Genomic DNA, 17,408 nt, shown 5'->3' with positions numbered 1-17,408 from the left:
ACTGCAGCGAGTCAATAACGAGCACACACAGGACTGTACAGGAAGGCTGGACACAACAGGTCAGTTTTTTATTAACCAAAAGTGAAGCTGAACCCCAGAGTGGTTTAACTCGTTAAAACCATATGTTTATATGGCAGATATTTTTCTTTCATGTTCAACACTACAGTGCAAGAACCAAACTTCGCAGCTGTTCATCCTTTGAGAATCAAGTAGTAAAATGAATTAAAATAAGGGTCCCTCAATGAATCAATTAAAAAAAAAACCCACTTAACTCAAAAGAACAGACCAATTTTAAGAACTGTCTTATTAAATTCTCCCAAGTGAAAGACCTTTAAAAGCACTTGGAGCCTTGAGGTAGCAACTTTATGCAAATTTAATTCCCCTCCTGCCCCACAGAGGAAAATTAGTAGCACATTATTAGCTCCAGCCAGCTAAGCTGTGTTGAGTGTCTCCTGTGAGGTGACTTTCTCTTGCCTCTTGAAAGAGCAGTGTAGTGCTGCAGAGCGCCAGGAGGAAATCCACAGGGAAGGCCTCTTGAAATAAAATTTATGGTTTGAAAAAAGTTAAAATTATCAGCAACGACTGTAACAACAAAATTTATCTGAAGTGAAAAAACCCAACGTGTATTTTGGCAAGACTAGTTTACAAATACAAGTCAAGAACAAGAGTCTGCTTTCAGCAAAAGAAAGGAAGAATGGAAGTGACATTCAAAGGGGTTTCAGGGTTTTTTTGCCCTCTGTGCAAAATTGCACTTTGTTTTCAAAGTTTTATTTTAAGTTTTGCACTTTTGTTTCTAAGAAGGGAGCACTTCCACACTTTTTTGTTCTTTTACATTGTCGAACCTGTGCTGTGACATTAGACAGAAATACCAAGTGCCAGGATATTTAACCACTGAAAGCTCCTCTCACTGACTTCACAACAATCACAAGCAGGGAATCACAAACAGGAGATGTCTCCCTCTAAGCCTCAAAAACATGATCCTCTGTGCCCACTTTGCTGCTGAGTGCTTTTATTAAAAACTAAATCTCTCTTCAGTGCCAATTTCAGAGACTCAGTGGCAGATTTACTGAACACTGGGCTTACTCCATTGACACAACTGCAATGAGCAGAGTGCAAAGGAAGGAGCTGAGATACAGGGATGGGGCAGATGGTCACAATCAGGGGCTGTACTTGCTCCCTGGACTCAGTATCAGCACTTCACATTGGCCACTTTTGCTCACTGCTGGTGCTCTAAGCAGATTCCTGGCAATATTGAGTATCTTACTAAAGAAGCTTACTTTCCACTACCTCCATGCTCCAAAACTGTACAAACAGGTTGGTTAAACTAGACCAAACTAATCAGGCACATTGCACATTATATTCCTAAATGGATGAGCCTTCTTAGCAGCTCATTCTCTCTCAGCTCAAAGCCAGCTGCCTCTACACCACAGATTGCTGCTGCACAGACCCTGGATGCAGAATGGCATTGCCCAGTTGCCATTGCTCCAGGGAGCCCAGAGAAAGGTAAAACTTCAAAAGCTTATTCTTGTTCACATGGGGTTGTAATATTTTTATATTCTTGTCTTTTCCTTTGACTTTTAGAAGCCATCAAATTCTGCCTTTGAGGCAGAAATATTTCAGGAATCTGACATCAGCCTTGCCTGGGTTTCAGTTAAGCTTTGGAACAACTGCCTGTGTTTGCCTGTGCTGAGGTTACAGTCCTGTCCTGCACAGAAGCAAAGGCATTACAGAATCCATCTGTAAGGCAGCTCAACCTGCCAGGCTCCTCTGGATAAAGGAGAGGATATTCTGCCTGGGACAACAAAGGCCAGCTGGTGATTAGTCACAGCAAGTTTCTCTTTAGCTCACATGACAGTTTAGGCAGCACAGAAATTCAGGCTGGTTCAGAGACCAGTTCCTGTTTGGTTCACAGGACAGTCATGAGCTGGCTTCAGAAACTCTCTTTGTCATGGAGCCCAAAGTATCTTAAAGTTACATCTGCTATCACTGCAAGGAGCTGATGAGTGTGTTTTTTTCTTTTTTTTTTTCTTCTTTTTTTCTTTGTTGGTTTGATTTGGGTTTTGTTTGGTTTTTATATTCTGTGATGAAAACAATTATTTTCCTCTTTGGTGTTAAACCTTGGAAGCATGAGTGAAAAGTACTTGCTGCTTCTTTGGCTGTAATTTATGACAAAGAAACAGCCCAGGAAAGCAAGTGAAATTCACTGTTCTAGAATACATGCAGTTAGAACAGCCACTAGACGTCACGACCAGAACTTTAATAATATGGAAACACCAAGTTCAGTGGTGTCCATTACAAATCATTTGCATTATATAAAAATATGACTGCAATTACAGTAACTGGACAACAGTCATTCAAATTTATCAACTTTCCATCTTACTCATATTGCAGGAAATGGGAGGAGCTCATCCACTATGGGGAAAAGACCATCCAGAAATCAACTTAAGAGTTGCTGCTAAGCATCTCATGCCTTAGAGAAATGTCCACTGTGATAACTAAAAGCAGGAATTTAAGATTAGCATCCTTCCATTCTTGCTTACATGGCCATGAATAAAAAGAGCAAGTTCTGTTACACTAGAATTCACTATTAAAATTTTATAACCCCATAAAACACCAATATGTTTTGCATGAGCTGTGGAAGAATGCAAACTCAAAGGGTCACTAGATTTATTACCTCCAAATTCAATGTCTTATATATATATATAGTCAGTTTGAACACCATAAAAACGTCCTTCTCATGGTCTGATTCTTATTTAGATAATACCCTGATAAAATCTCAGCCATATGCCAATTAAGGTCCTTAAAGCTATAGAAACAGAATCTACCTAATAAATGCTGCAAATTTAACAGGTATTTTAGATAAACATCATTAGCTTAGTTATCACCTAAACCAAAAGACTCCTCAAACACACCAACTGCGTAGTTAGCAGACATTTGCTTTACAAAGTCAAATGTTGCCAACTTTTGAAAAAGTTTAGCAAATCAACGTGGTATTTGGAAGCATTCAAGTGTCTAATGAAGTTAAAATACTGTGAAATGTTAGGACTAGGGGAAGCTCCTGTAAACAAGTACAGAAGTAGTCTTCATTTAAATTACAAAACATTCACCTCCTTAAAAAGCTTTAAAACTGACCCAGTCAACAACTGCACCCTGGGAAATGTAGCAGTATAAAGGATCTTTGTAAGTAAGAGAAGGTCATATATTGTTATCTCACCACCTTAAAATGTACTCAGTGTCAGGAACGAGGAGCAAATTTGGGGAGATGACAATTATGACACTTTCAGGCCATTTGATCTGAACCACTGCACTTTGTTGGACAGCATAGAGTAAACCAATTTTCTTTGCTGCTCAGAAAACACTTAAAATACGTTTTCTGCATCTGGTTGCTAAGCAGACTCTCCCATGTCCCCAGCTCAGTTTACTTGGTTTAAAGAGTTCTCTACATTTATTACCTGCTGCTTTCAGCAGGTGGACCAAAACTTCAGTGCCATCTTATTCACTGGCTCCATTGATACTTTAACTTCAAACCCAGATGCTACAATTAAAAGCAAATTGGACATTGTGTAAGGAAAGCATCAGATGAAGGTAATCAGCCCATAGAAGGCGTGTATTCCACAGGCTGCCTCTGCAGAACAGGCAGCCTCCCACTACAGAATCTGATGGGACAATTTACCCCAACAGTGACACCCAGAAGGAAGGAGGCTTCAATGTCTTGCACACTTTGGGTTTCGTATCAGGCACTTGAACTGTTGGACAGACGCCATTCTGAACCAAGTAAGTGAACATAGGGTTAGAATCATCTTTAATCTAGGTCTAATAATGAAGTATCAGCAGCAAAGTGGAGGCAGGGAGGAGTGAGCAATCCATCTGTGCTGAGACTTGTTTATGGTTTCTAAAATGCCCAAGAAAACAGCAGCAGTAACTGTTCCGTAGTGTCCGTTGTCCTTGTGAGTTGTGTTGCTGATAGGAGGCTTTTCTGTGTCTTGAACTAAGAAGGCATTGAGGTACCCTGTGCCTAATTCCCTGGATCCATCAGGTCCATGCTAGAGCCAAACATTGCCACCAGCTGCTCCTCGTAATGTGTTATATTCCTCTTCATAATGTCCATGCAGGGTCCAAGCAACCTCTCAAATGCTTGCACATCCATGACTGTAATGGAACAGAGGTGAAAACAAGACTGTTTGTCAAAAAGGACACCAAATACCAATCTGGTCTCTGAACTCAGAACACAGACCTTCAGTTCAACCTAGTTAGGGCTGAAGCTTCAAAATCAACCACAGAAACAGAAATCATGTTTCCAGTTTCTCTCTGTAGTGTTATTTGGTGAAACAAGATGAATGAAATATAAACCTGATCTCAAGGATAAACACAGAAGCCAAATACACCCCCACAGTGGTATTAAAAGATGACCTGAAGGCTATGTGTGACAAACCAGTACAGGCCATACACACAGAAAATAAAAAATCGGCCATGAGGAAGCAGCAGTGCTTCTCCAGCTTCCACCTGGAGCTCCCCTCCAGCCCATGCTCCCAGCTTCTGGAATCTGACTGCCAGCTACCAAAAGGTTGCTGGGTTTTGAATGGCTGCTTGCTCAAGCATGGCCCATGAGACAAGCAAAGAACAGAAAAGGATGGCTAAGAAAGACCATGTGCTTACCTAAACATTTGACCTCCCCAACAGCATAGGCAGAAGCTGCTCTGGGTTTGTTGGTGACAAGTGCAAGCTCTCCGAAGTACTGCCCTCTGTGACACCGGGCAATCTCCACTTCTTGGTTAGCTTCTTTACTTGTCATGGTCTGTCAAACAGTGCAGTTTCATTATTTGCACACAGCTCTGTCCTTGTACAAGCCTACAGTTAATAATCCCAGATATTTTACACCTGTGCAACAGCTCCTTGCTTTCAGGCCTTTCCACTAGCAACCCCAAGTCATGGTAGAACAGCTCAACACCATGTTCAGCTGGAAGTTTGGTAAGAAAAACGTGTGCCAGCCCACAAGTTTTGAGACAGGCAGGTATCTACTGCTACAGCTTTGGGAACTGCTGTTATGTAGCCTAACACAGGCTTTATCATGCACCACATGCTGTTCCCCTGGCTGCTCCAGACTGTACAGAGACCCACGCAAATGCCAGCATCTAGTGTGTCACTAAAGATAACAGACCCCACATTTTGTAATGTGCAGTCTTCTACAATCATGGAAGAAAAGTTTTATCTCCACCCTTAAGGCCAGGGAAAGTGTATCAGTGTGGGAAGGGATGGGATGGTTGAGCTGCAGGCTCTCTCAGTCCCTCACACATCAGGTTAGTTTGCAGAGTAGCAGACAGAAGCAAAAGACCTTGGCACCTTAGTAAAATGACTTCTGGCTGCTTCAGAACAGGTATGGGAGTTTACAACCTACATCATATGAATAAGGATGATCAACACCATAAAATAATGTATTAAAATAACTCAGGGTGGACTTTTTTACATCTCTTGTATTAATCAGTCAAATCAGGGATTGATTAATACAAAGGCTAATCACTCAGTTTGAACTCACCTTGCTTTTAATCAGGATTTTTACTTCTCCAGATTCTACAATGTAAAAACAGTCTGCTTTGTCACCCTGTGAAGAAGAAAAGCTAAAATAAATTATTTTTTACTTGACTGTGAAAGTATGTATAAATGGTATATTAATGCACTCACTTTGAACTAGGCCTTCTGCAGAAATCTGCTAGAATTGACAAACACTGAGATTCTTAACATTAAAAGGTGACTGGTTGGGTAACACACCAGAGGAGCCCACAGGGAAGAAAGTATTAGTGCACATCATTCAGTAAGGGGGCAGGAGGAAAGGAAAACACAAAGGAGATTGATGAGATATAGCAAAATCCCTTAAATTAAAATCTTCTGATCCTGATGGAATTTAGGCAATAGTTAGTGAAACTAAGCAGAACTTAGAATTTCCAAAAGCAAATTTTAATAAAACAGGGATTTAGTGCCTGTTTCTTTCAGCAGGAAGAAGGTGCCATTCAACTCCCCGTGTCCCTGCAGAGGGGTTGGACAAGGGACTTCCAGGGGTCCCTTCCAACCTCAACTATTCTGTCATTCTGTGAGAGGTTCTAGAACATGTTTCATATCTCTCTCAACCTCATCATGTTTAAAATCTTCAAGTGATCCCAGTTTACATCTGCTCTGGAGAGCTTCACCAGCACTTTGTAATTTTAAAGTTTTATCTGTGACAGAAAGGACCTTTCCTGTCTGTATTTGCCCCTGTGGGCCTGGCATAGGGCTGGAGTCAGAGGGGAGATCTGCAACGTGCCTCCTGCTACAAACCAAAAGCAAAAGCACTAAAGGCTTCAGGAGACAAAGGCTGGAAAAGGAACTGATAAGGGAATGGGAGCAGCTCACCAGAAACACCTGAAACAAAGTGAGGAGAGAGAGAATTAAGTCAAGTGGTCAAGGAGATGAATGTGAAGGGAAGGATGGAGAGAAACAGCTGTAACTTGAGTATGAAACATGGGCTGGGAGAAGATGATGTAAGTTTAAACATGGAGTTACAGAAGAAATTAGGCCTTTAGCTAAACTTCCTGGGGATGGTCATAAGCCATCCATTGCAAACTTTTCATTCACCCTGCCAACCATCACAGCATGAAATAATGCTCTGTGCTAACTTCTGAAAGAGTAACTGCTGAAAGAATATTTTATTTTTTAAAAGAATGGAAACAAACTGAGTGGGAGACACCCTCATAACACTACTAACAATTTTCAAGTGCTTTAAAGCTTACCGCCCTTAACTGAAGGGTCAAATTTCACAAAGGTAATTAAAATTTTAAATTACTCACAAGGGAAAAGAGGTTCCTGGTACTGAAGCAACTGCTTTAATTTAAGAGTTATCATATCTTTTCCAAGCACAGAAATTCATCATCTCTAGCACTGCATTACCATCACCCAGACCTATCCAAATTATTAATCTTCCTTTTAAGGATAATTACATCCTTGTCCTTAATTCAGTTATTAAAAAGGAATAAAATCAACTGTGTAACTGGATCACTGATGGTATGAATTCCCAGTTTTGATACTGATTTATAAACTTTGATTTTGCTGAGAGTTCAGTCTTCTCAGGGTCTTAAGCAAAAAGAGTTTCAACTTTAAAAATTGAGGGTATTTTTGGAGTGAAGTAATTTGACAATTATCACCAAACTTGTTCCCTATATTCAGTTATGTGACATTCAAGATAATTAAAATCAATAATTCAAGACACTTTCAAGGGGCAGTATTCTGTCTATACAACAAGAACAACATTGCAACCAAAAACCTGCAGTTTCAGGTAAGCCCTTCTTGCCTTAACTTCTACTTGAACTAGAGCACTTTTACAACACAGCAACCCACAGCTAAATTTGATGCAAAATTCCAGTGTCTATAACAGTGTTCCAAAAAGTTATTTCTGTCACAGCCAAAAAAATCGAACAGCTACAGATTGAGTTCATCCAGCTTCATGTTCTACCACCCTGGCCTTGATCTGCTGCAGCAGACAAAACATTCCCCAGTCACTAAGGCACTCAAGTGAAACCAGACCACTGAAATACCTCAGGAAAGCACAAGAAAAAACAATGGTTTCAATTAACCCTGACAGTTTCTCAGAACACTTAGAGCAGTTTCTTAGTGACTCCCTGTTTAATCTGGTCATAGGGGCCTAGGAAAACTCTACATGGGGCATTTCATGGAAAACTGCTTCATTTAATTTCAGCTTCTGAAGGCACACTCATCTTCAATCCTTGCAAAGACTACTTATAAAACATACATGAGAGAAGAAATACCAAGAAGCTAAAAGTAATAGAATAAATTTGCAGCAAAATACATACTGTCTATTCCTCAAACATTCAAGAAGTGGTTAAATAAATTTGAAATATTAAAAGAATAAACGCCAAGTTGGTCCAGGTAATAGAACTCTGCAAGTCAATTCCAAACAGAAAAAACAGAAGCACAAAAAGGAGAATGACAGAGAGAAGTTTAGATTTCAAGTACCTGAGAAATTATACGTTCCCCATCTTGATACACCTTCTCTCCTATAACATCCACTATCTTCATTCGCTCTGATGCCTGGAACAAAGAGCAAAATTAAAACTAATAATCAATTATAGTTTATCTCTATGAACTCTTCTGAATCTCTACGACCCCTCCTGAAATGAACAGGCATTCACTAGACACACAAACACACAATTTATAAATGTAGCCCCAAAATTACATTGTCATAGTACTGCAACACAGGTCTTAAGACTACCACAACAACAGGGAAATAAAATTGTCTAGTGCCCCATCCCTGTGCTTCTCTGACCACTCAATATCTGATTTGGCTGGTTTAGAGCAAAGGGGAGGGGGGAAAAAAATCACTTTATTTAGGATTCAGTTGAAATTTGAAGAAAACACTCCAAAAAATGTTACAAATTTCCTAAGAACAAACTCTAATGAGAAGTACCAGCAAAACATTTTAAACATATTTTAACCAGTATATACTTAAACACGTGTGTGGGGGGAATTGTGTCCAAGAACTCATTCCCAGAGTGAAGAGGAAGGTGACATGGCAAGGACAGGGGCTGTGCACTGGGAGCAGGCCCTGCAGTAGATGCCAGCAGCAAGGGCAGGAGGCAGCACCTGGCATGCCAGGAACCATGCCCGAATCTTCACAAACAGGAAGGGAAAAATGAGTTATCTCCAGTGTTCCCCACCACCCATCTAGAAACCCACAAAACAATTTTGCTGCCTCAGAGCAGCACAAAAAAAATCATACCAAGAAAGGAAGAAAATCCTAACAGTTAAAATTCAGCAGATGATTCAGTTGCAATCAATCCATTCATTCCCCAAGTGCACCTTCATCTTGCCTATCTTTGAGAAATCAAATTCTGGTCCATGCATGATTCAACTGCAATGTGTCATGCAAAAAGCCATCCAGTGCTAATGAGTTATTTTGCTGTATCTTTAAATATTTGAGTCATTTCTGTGCTCAAAAAAGTCACATTGATGGAACCAGTTTAAGCCAGGCACTGAGAGAAGGTGTTGTAATTTATCTCCTCCACAGCTACAATGTCTGTCCAAAATAATATACAGTAGAGGCTCTTGTTCACACCTAATGATATTTGCAATTTTGTCATCTTCTCCCAAAGGGATTAAGAGCTCAAATACTAAAGATTAATACTGGAAAGTATTTTTTTTTTTTATGATAAGGAAAGTTAAATTATGGTTTGAAAGATTAAAAAAAAAATACTTTCCAGTATTAATGATAAGGAAAGTTAAATTATGGTTTAAGGCAAAAACAGACTAATGCAAAAGGAGGCTGGTCAGTTCCAAAAGCCCTGACAATACAGGGTGAATCAATGGAAGTGACAATTTCCACATTGTTCCTAAATTCAGGCACCACACATCCCAACAGGACAGTGTGACTGCATTCCAAAGTCACAGTGCTTCCCTTTAGCAGTTTAACTCCTATATATTAAGTTTAAAACAAGACTTTACAGGCCACACCTTTGTCTTAAATTTAAAACTATTCCTGGCTGATAAAGGCCAAATTCCCAGTGACTGTATCCTTACTTCAATATCACACCCTCACAGGCAGCCACAGCCCTGACTATCAAACTGCATTTTGATACCTGTTTCCTGGAATATATATAGGTAGTTTTTTGTTTTGTGGTTTTGGTTTTTTTTTGTGTAAATAACTTTTTAAAAAATCACACTGAGATAAAATCAGCAAATCGCTACTGTGAATAAAGGATCTGGAGAAAAAAAGCCCTATAACTATTTCAGCAATGGAAATTAATTTGTGTAGTATATGTGATACCAAAGCAGCACTTAGTATTTTGTCCTAAGCAAAAACAACAGATTTCTGATATAGCAGGAACACTGACTGGAGCTGCTGCTAAAGCAAGAATTTGATGCAGATGTCTCTGAGAGGTTTTACCTCCAAGGATTTAAGAAGGGGCACAGACTCAATAAATAATTCATACGTCTTCCTCTTCTTTGCGTTGTTTTTCAGTATAATTCTTCTGAACGTCACTCGATCCTGCAAGAAGCAGCACAGAGAAATACATTATTCCTCTCCACTGAAATACCCCTGTTTAAAGAGCTGACAAACATGAACCAGTATTTACAGCAAACGCCAGGGCTGAGAAAGCAGCTGCTGAAGTGATACCACATCCACCACAACGCTGACTGCAACAGCTCCTGTTAACAGTACTGATGGCAAGAACAAATGAAAAAACAGGGAGCTGTAAGACCTGATCCTTCTCAGACAACCACTTAGGGATTCCATTTTTATTCTATCTTATACAGTTTTTCTGGGTTGAGTTTTGGGGTTTTGTTTGCCTGTTTGGTAATATATGTTTCATGCTTCTGCATCAAATGAAGAAGTTTGCTCTTCCTGCTGAAGCCAGTGAAAATTGGCAGTTCCAGCACTTGTTAAGGCAGCTGCAGAACTAAGTCTGATTGGATTCCTCTCTACTTGAGCCACAGATTTCAAACGTTGAAGATTTACACTGCTCTCAGGTCAAGAACAGAGTACCAAACAGCAGCAGGCTTGTCCGCTCCACCTTCTCAGAGGCAAGAGCCAGCTTGCGGAAGGACCAATTCCCGGCTGTGCGCGTTCCGCAGGGAAACTGCGGCGTGCGCTGGGGAGCCGAACGCCGAGCGGGCAGGACCGCCCGCGCTGCGCACCGCGGACACCGGGCGGCGCTGCGGGGCCGGCACCGAGCGGAACCGAGCGGCACCGCACGGCAAAGGGCACCGGGCACCGGCACCGCACGGCATGGGCACCGGCACTGCACCGCATGGGCACCGGGCACCGCACGGCAAAGGGCACCGGGCACCGCACAGCAAAGGGCACCGGCACCGGGCACTGCGCTCTTCTCAGTGTCTGCCCCGCTGGGATCCAGCAACCGAGACACAGCTGCGGATCGCTGTGCACAGCTGGGGCCGTAAGTGTAAAAACAAAAAAAAAGTCAGAGGGCAGGAGCAGAAATTTGGTCAGGAAAATGATACAGAAACAACAACACACCAAAAAAACGCCAAACAACCAACCAAAAAAAACCAACAAAACAAAAACCCCAAAACAAAACAAAAAAAACCCCAAAACCCAAAAAAAACCCCAAAAGCCAAAGGAAAAAAAAACCAAAAAAAAAAACCAAAAAAAAAAACCAAACAAAAAAACCCCAAAAACCAAAACAAAACAAAAAAAAAAAGAAAAAAAAAAGAAAAAAAAACCCAGAAACATCCTGAGAGCCATTCCTCTGGTTCCCAAAACCATCAGCAGGTACCTAAGCAGCAGCATTTTGAGGTGAAGAGGTATTTTCAATAAGCGGACATCTTTAAGGGATGCAGGCTGCAAATACGTATAAAAAGGACTAACAGAAGTGATATCAATGGAACACTAAAGCTGAAGGATGAGGAAGATAAAAAGCAGGATGGTATTATTGTTATCCAAAGGAGAAAAAGAGATGATAAAGCATAAGGGATTTTTCTGTTTCTAAAGGAATTCTTCAGTGGTAAAAGTGTCTTCAAATGTTTGTATTTGGAGAAGCAGAATGACACAGAAACTGTGGGGGGGTTGTAAAAGCATAAAAATTCAGAATTTACTTGCTTGAGGGTATCAGTGAGGGAGGAGAAGCAGCAGTGTTTGAACAAAACAAAGCAGAGCTGTGAAGGCAGCGTGTGTGACCGTGAGGTGTCCCCCAGACACATTCAGCAGCACAGGCTGAGGACATTTCCCTGCTCCAGAAGGGACCCACTGTGACAACTGCTCTGTGCCTGAGCCTTCCAGATTTCTGTTGGCCTAAGCCTGCAATGCAGCAGGAGTAATCCACACTTCCCAAACGGCAGATAACAAAGAGCTTAAGCAATGACTACTGCATACTAATAAAAATATGTTTAAATTACATCAGGGACAAAACAGTACAATAAAATACAGCAACAGAGCAACAGGAAGAAATAACTGAAGTTTTGAGAGGAAAATGCAGCCTTAGTTAATAAAATGTTTACAGGACAGATGATTAGCAAGAAGTCCCTGTTCCTCTACACCTTGCTAAGTAATTGAATATAATCACAGAAAAACTAAATCCAAAATTAACCCAATTTGTGCAGTTCTTCTCAAAGGCAAACTGGAACAAAGAATCATCTTCTCATTTTCTTCCTTTTATGAATGAGCTCAGTTTGTAGCTAGCTGCTTTGTTCTGTCTTCCTCCAGAAATGAGATTCTGACATTACTCCCTGGTTGATTTACCAAACTCTTTTTCTTTCACGTCACAAATAAAAGGGAAGTGAGATCTCCCAGCAAGCGCTGAGACTGCAGGAACAGCCATGTGCAGCAGCTTATCAGTCCTACAATCAAGGTCACAACACACAGCCAGAGCTGCCCAGGGGCCCGGGGCACAGGGACTGCACACAACACTTGTGGCTTCAAAGCCCCGCTGATCCACAATCCACTTCTTATGCCAACCCTCACAGATGAGTAAGAGAGCACTGGGAAAATAACCCCATCCAAATAGTGCAGAGAAAAGAACTAAAAAAGGAAACTAATGGCTACAGCTTCACATTCAGCACTGCTGGGCTAGAGACAAAAGCAACACCATCATTTAGCTCGGCATCTCACAGGTCATGCCGACCTGAGAACCTCTTCCAAGGTAACAGAACCACAGTTTATTGTGAAGGAAAACAAAGCTTGGGGCAGTTTTCTGACCTCTTTAAATTACTAACATCCTCAAGAAGATATTTAACACACTCCCATTCCCTTAAGAGACAAAATGATAGGAAAGTGAGTTGAAAATAAAGAACGTAATTTAGATATTGTTTCCCCTCCCAAAAAAAAAAAAGTGCTTTCATGTCTCCACTGTCCTTTGCAGGATGAAAACAAAACCAGGAGTTTTTTCTTCCCCACTAACAAAAGCCACAATTACAGTAAAAGCAAAACTATAAAGGGACAGATAGAACTAGTGATATAGTTTTTACAGACAAGTTGTTCCAGAAAGTCAGCCAAAAAGATCTGCACAATGGATCTGCCATGCCAGGAGATGAGATAGCAGATCCTGATAAAATCCCTATGAGCAGAGGAGCCATATCAAGAGAAGCTCTGGACATGGTGAGGTACTGCTTCAAATATTATGCATATGAGAGCAACTTCCTTTCCTTACCAGTCCCCAAAGGGCTCCTTCTGTTGTGGCAACAATGGTGGCAGCTCTAGGAGTGTTGTACATCAATGCCAGCTCCCCAAAACTGCCGTGGTTGTCGTAGCGGCCCACACAGCGAGACTGGTTGTCTTTTGCTACAACAATATCATACAATCCTCTGGAAAACAATGGAATAAACACTTTTTATTAGACAGCATCCCAGTACAAACCCTGAAAACAGGTTTTTGCTGTTAAACAAATAGTGCTTTTATTGCTGTGTGAGATGGAACTTTTTGAGCTTTCCAGCTGCCCGATTCTCAGCTGCTTCTAGCTATCCTATTTTCACAATAATTGTCCCTTTCTAAAGCATTTCTAGCTATACTGTTTTCACAATATTTGTCTCTTACAAAAGCATTTCACTCCTGATAGATATGGGCAGGATCTACTTGGTTTCCTCTACACAGTGTTTTGACATTGCTGTTCTGGCCAGGGTGAGATGCATTTTCATCATCTTTAACAGTGACATTTCACAGCATGTGTGTTACCCAGCGAGGCCTCTAGACTGACTCAGATCCATCTCTACCCATTTTCTCAGTGCCAGCATTGCTGCAGGACCTTTGGGACACACTGAATCCAACTGCTCACCTGCTACTATGGGTTCGTTGTCTCAACTCCAGTTTCATGTGTATATCATAACCCCAAGATGCTCTAAACCCACTGATATCTAACCCAGATCTCTGAAGAGAAAATGGTAAATGGTATTATAAAATACCACAAATGCTATTATATCCCACAACACCACTAGGCACATAAGTAAAAAAGAAAATTAATGACTAGAAATGGTACTAAGTGAGGAAGGAAGGCACATGGGACTGCACAACAATCCTACCTAACACCTTATACTCTACTGCTTACTCGCACCTAGGAGAGTGAGAAACCAACAGCACACTAAAAGTAAACTAGAAAAGGATTAGTGTTGATGGAAAGTGTCACTAATTCTTGTAATGTCTGATATCTATTTAATGATTCTCTGAGAGGCACCAGAGGCAACAACTTTCAGAGTTGTTTTTTTGGTCTGGAAGAGCCAGATGTGAACACCTTAAGCAAAAGCAACAACAACTTCTTCCCATCCTTCAGCCTAAAAGTCACTTACTAGTGCCACTTATTTCCAAATAACTACAGCCACGTAACAACCTTCAGTCAAGCATTCAGCTGTCTTTGGCCCAAGGACTAATCTGGTGATGCAACACTGGGTGACCTTGGCTCAGCTTTATTGAGAAAACTGTTGCTGAGCTGTGAGAGAGTCCATGAACTAAAGCCCTGCAAGATAAGAAGAATAAAAACAGACCGAAGTGTAATTGTTGAGATGGTAATCGTTGCGAGCCCAAGGACTCAAGTGAAAAGTACTGACATGAAAAAATATAAAACCCTCAGGCAAAAAAAAAAAAAAAAAAAAGGCAAGAAAGCAGAAGAGGGCAGCTCAGCAAGATTGTGGATCAGCCTGTGCCAAGAGGCAGCAGAGGCCAATGCTGCCCCTCCTGAGTGATGACTGCTCAACCAGCACAGACCCTGCAGGTGCCTCCTCAGCAGCAATGAGTGTCTCATATTCAGGCCTGCAATAAATAAATCTCTCTGAGCTCTCTCCTCCATGCACAGGGCACTGAACTCCTGCTGCATCCTCAGGCTGTGCCTCCCCTGCCTGCTGCCCCTCTGTGCGTGGTGAAAGGCACTCGGACACGAGTCACCTGGGGAGGAAATACAGCTAGCAGAAGGCTTTAGGAATAAAAGGCCTGTGCCAGAACACAAAGCCACTGTTCATTTAGACAGAAAAACTAATCTTCAAGAATATTTAGGCATTAATTACTTGGGACTAACAAGACATGACTACTCATGGAAGAGCTGGACTCCTCCAAACTTGCACTTGCACACAAGTGGAAACATTGTGGTTTTCCATAAGGACCAGTACTCTGCTATTCTTCTGCATGAAAAATTAAGTGTGTAGGAGGTGGAGGAAGACTGGAAAGAGAGAAAGGACAGAAAATTCCTAACTGCAGCAGTTATTCCTAATAACCAAATAGCCAACAAAAGAGTTGCAGCCAAGTTACTGCCCACAGCAAAGGCTGCCATGATGTCACTAGACAACATCAAGTTTAATTTCCTTCACTGTACAACCTTTCTGTCACATACTTTTAACTTGGGAACAAAACAAAACAAAACCCTAAAAACCTAAAAGCCTGAAAACTTCTAATAAAACTGTCTATTGACAGAAAAAACCTGTTGTGGAGTAACACTGCAACGGTAGAACAGAGCCCATAAAAGCATTTACCTGAATATCTAAGTTAAGGTTCCATTTCACTTCTTCATTTTAGGTTCAAACTCATAGCAGAGAGTTTTTAACAACCAATAGGGTAAGAGCCTTGCACAGAAACAAATCAAGATAGGCTGATGGTATCTAACATTTCTGAGAAGCTCCCAAACAGAGTTTAAGGTTCCTCAAAATCAGGAACCACTGCTCTGCACAGATCTCATCTCTGCAGAGCTGGTGGCTCTGGCTCCCACAAGCTCTGATCTGCAGTACCTTACTCTTATCTGTGACAGCCTGATGTTTCTGGTGAATGTGGCAAGAGAAGGAACTCGGCCTGCCTAGCCCAAGACATGGGACTGGATGGAGGGAGAGCAGCAGAGGAAGACAACGGAGTGCAGAAATGGGGCACTGGTTTAAATAATGGGCTGGTATAGCAGAGCACAGGGAGTGGGCATATGGCTGGAATGTATTTGATGCAGCCTTATCTTTTGTAATTTCACTAACCAGAAAGGGGAATGTCCCTAAAATGAACAAGAATCATTTCAAACCAACAATTTCTAGCCTAGAAATTCTTTTGCAATTCAAAAGGCAACAACCTGTCTTGAAGAACTGCTTTGAAAGCATTTCATACAATATTAATGGTGCCATTATTTCAGTGATAAACAAGATAACAGTGCACCAAAAAAGCAGTTTGCTAAGATCATGTTCCAACAGACATTTCTAAATCACTCAGTAATATTCTGTTTAATATCACAGTTTTGCAAAAGGAAATAAATCCATCTTCTTAATTACTCTTTGGATATGGTTATTCAAAGTAACATTAGCCAGATTTTTTTCCAAAAGAGTAAAAGATATTTAACATGTCCATGCACACAAGTATGTATTATATGCCTGTTACACATACATGTGACCCCTGAAAATTACGATGTGAATTTGCTTGATGGAAGAAATTCCAAAATGGCACCTTAAACTCTGCAAATACAAATCTCAACCAAGAGAGGCAGAACAACCCCAACTCTCTCTGAAATCAGTCATCAAAATTAATTGAATAAAGTCCAGGTTTTTTCATGGTAGCCACTACCATGGATTTTTATTTCCTATAATCTCCTTCCTGAAAATTATGTCCTACCCCTTCCCCTTACCACAGAGCTACTTTTGCTGCTTTTCCCCCTCCTTCCTTCAGGAAATAATATAACCTGGTCTAGAGACAACATGTAATATGGCTGGGTTTAAGCTGTGCCTATGCTGATAGGCACAAAACCTAAACTGAACAAATAATTTTCTTTCAGAAGCTGTCCTGTAGTAAACACTCCCTGCTATTTCTAAGAAGCTGAAAAGAAACATCCTCTACATTTCACAGGCACAGCTGCTTACCGCTCAACGACATAGAAGTTATCTCCATCATCACCTTGGTCAATCACATGTTCCTGAGGTTTCACCTTCCTCTCAAACATGGCATCAAGGACCTGAGACAGCTGCTCCTAGAAAACAAGCAGGAGTGGGGGGAAAAATCAACTATCAGAAAACAGACCTAAGTGTTACTGCTGGACAAGGGTGAGTTCATTTCATTCGGTCTGGATAGTGAACTGGAACATGCACCACTTTTCTACACTTTACTGAACAAAAACACAAGTAATACTGATATTGCATGTTGATTTCCACTAGCAGCTCACTCCTTTCCAGCTTATTAATATAAGTTCAATAATGCAGACAACCCAACACAGGCACAGAAGAGCCATTATCTCAAATTTATGTTCAAATGGCTCAATTTTCCCATACCATTTCAGTGCCAAAGCACACACATACCTTTGGTATAATCTGCCACAGCTTCACTGCAATGGACACACATCAATTCACACCAACAGTATATGAATTTCATTGTATGGATGTCCAGAACTGGCACCATGATGTATTCTATTCACCTAGATCCATTAATTAGTAAATTATCTGTACTGCCATCATCTGAGAGCCCCACTCAT

General features: G+C 41.0%; 1 protein-coding gene across 1 annotated transcript in view; it reads right to left on the bottom strand.

Annotated features, from left to right (window-relative positions):
* Positions 1-36: 36 nt before the first annotated feature.
* PRKAR2A (protein kinase cAMP-dependent type II regulatory subunit alpha) overlaps positions 37-17,408 on the bottom strand; it is a 60,657-nt gene continuing 43,285 nt past the window's right edge. The window contains exons 5-11 of the mRNA XM_039733911.1: positions 16,804-16,910; positions 13,149-13,302; positions 9,929-10,030; positions 8,002-8,076; positions 5,534-5,599; positions 4,657-4,795; positions 37-4,149 (exon numbers count right to left, since the gene is read on the bottom strand). Of these exons, the coding sequence (XP_039589845.1) occupies positions 4,016-4,149; positions 4,657-4,795; positions 5,534-5,599; positions 8,002-8,076; positions 9,929-10,030; positions 13,149-13,302; positions 16,804-16,910 (777 nt within the window). The 3' untranslated portion in view covers positions 37-4,015. The remainder of the gene's footprint in view (positions 4,150-4,656; positions 4,796-5,533; positions 5,600-8,001; positions 8,077-9,928; positions 10,031-13,148; positions 13,303-16,803; positions 16,911-17,408) is intronic.

Source organism: Passer montanus, unplaced genomic scaffold (genome assembly GCF_014805655.1).
Source record: "Passer montanus isolate IOZ18808 unplaced genomic scaffold, ASM1480565v1 scaffold9, whole genome shotgun sequence".
Classification (NCBI taxonomy): Eukaryota; Metazoa; Chordata; class Aves; order Passeriformes; family Passeridae; genus Passer; species Passer montanus.
Note: the sequence above shows the minus strand (reverse complement) of the source record. Positions and strands in the feature narration are given on the sequence as shown.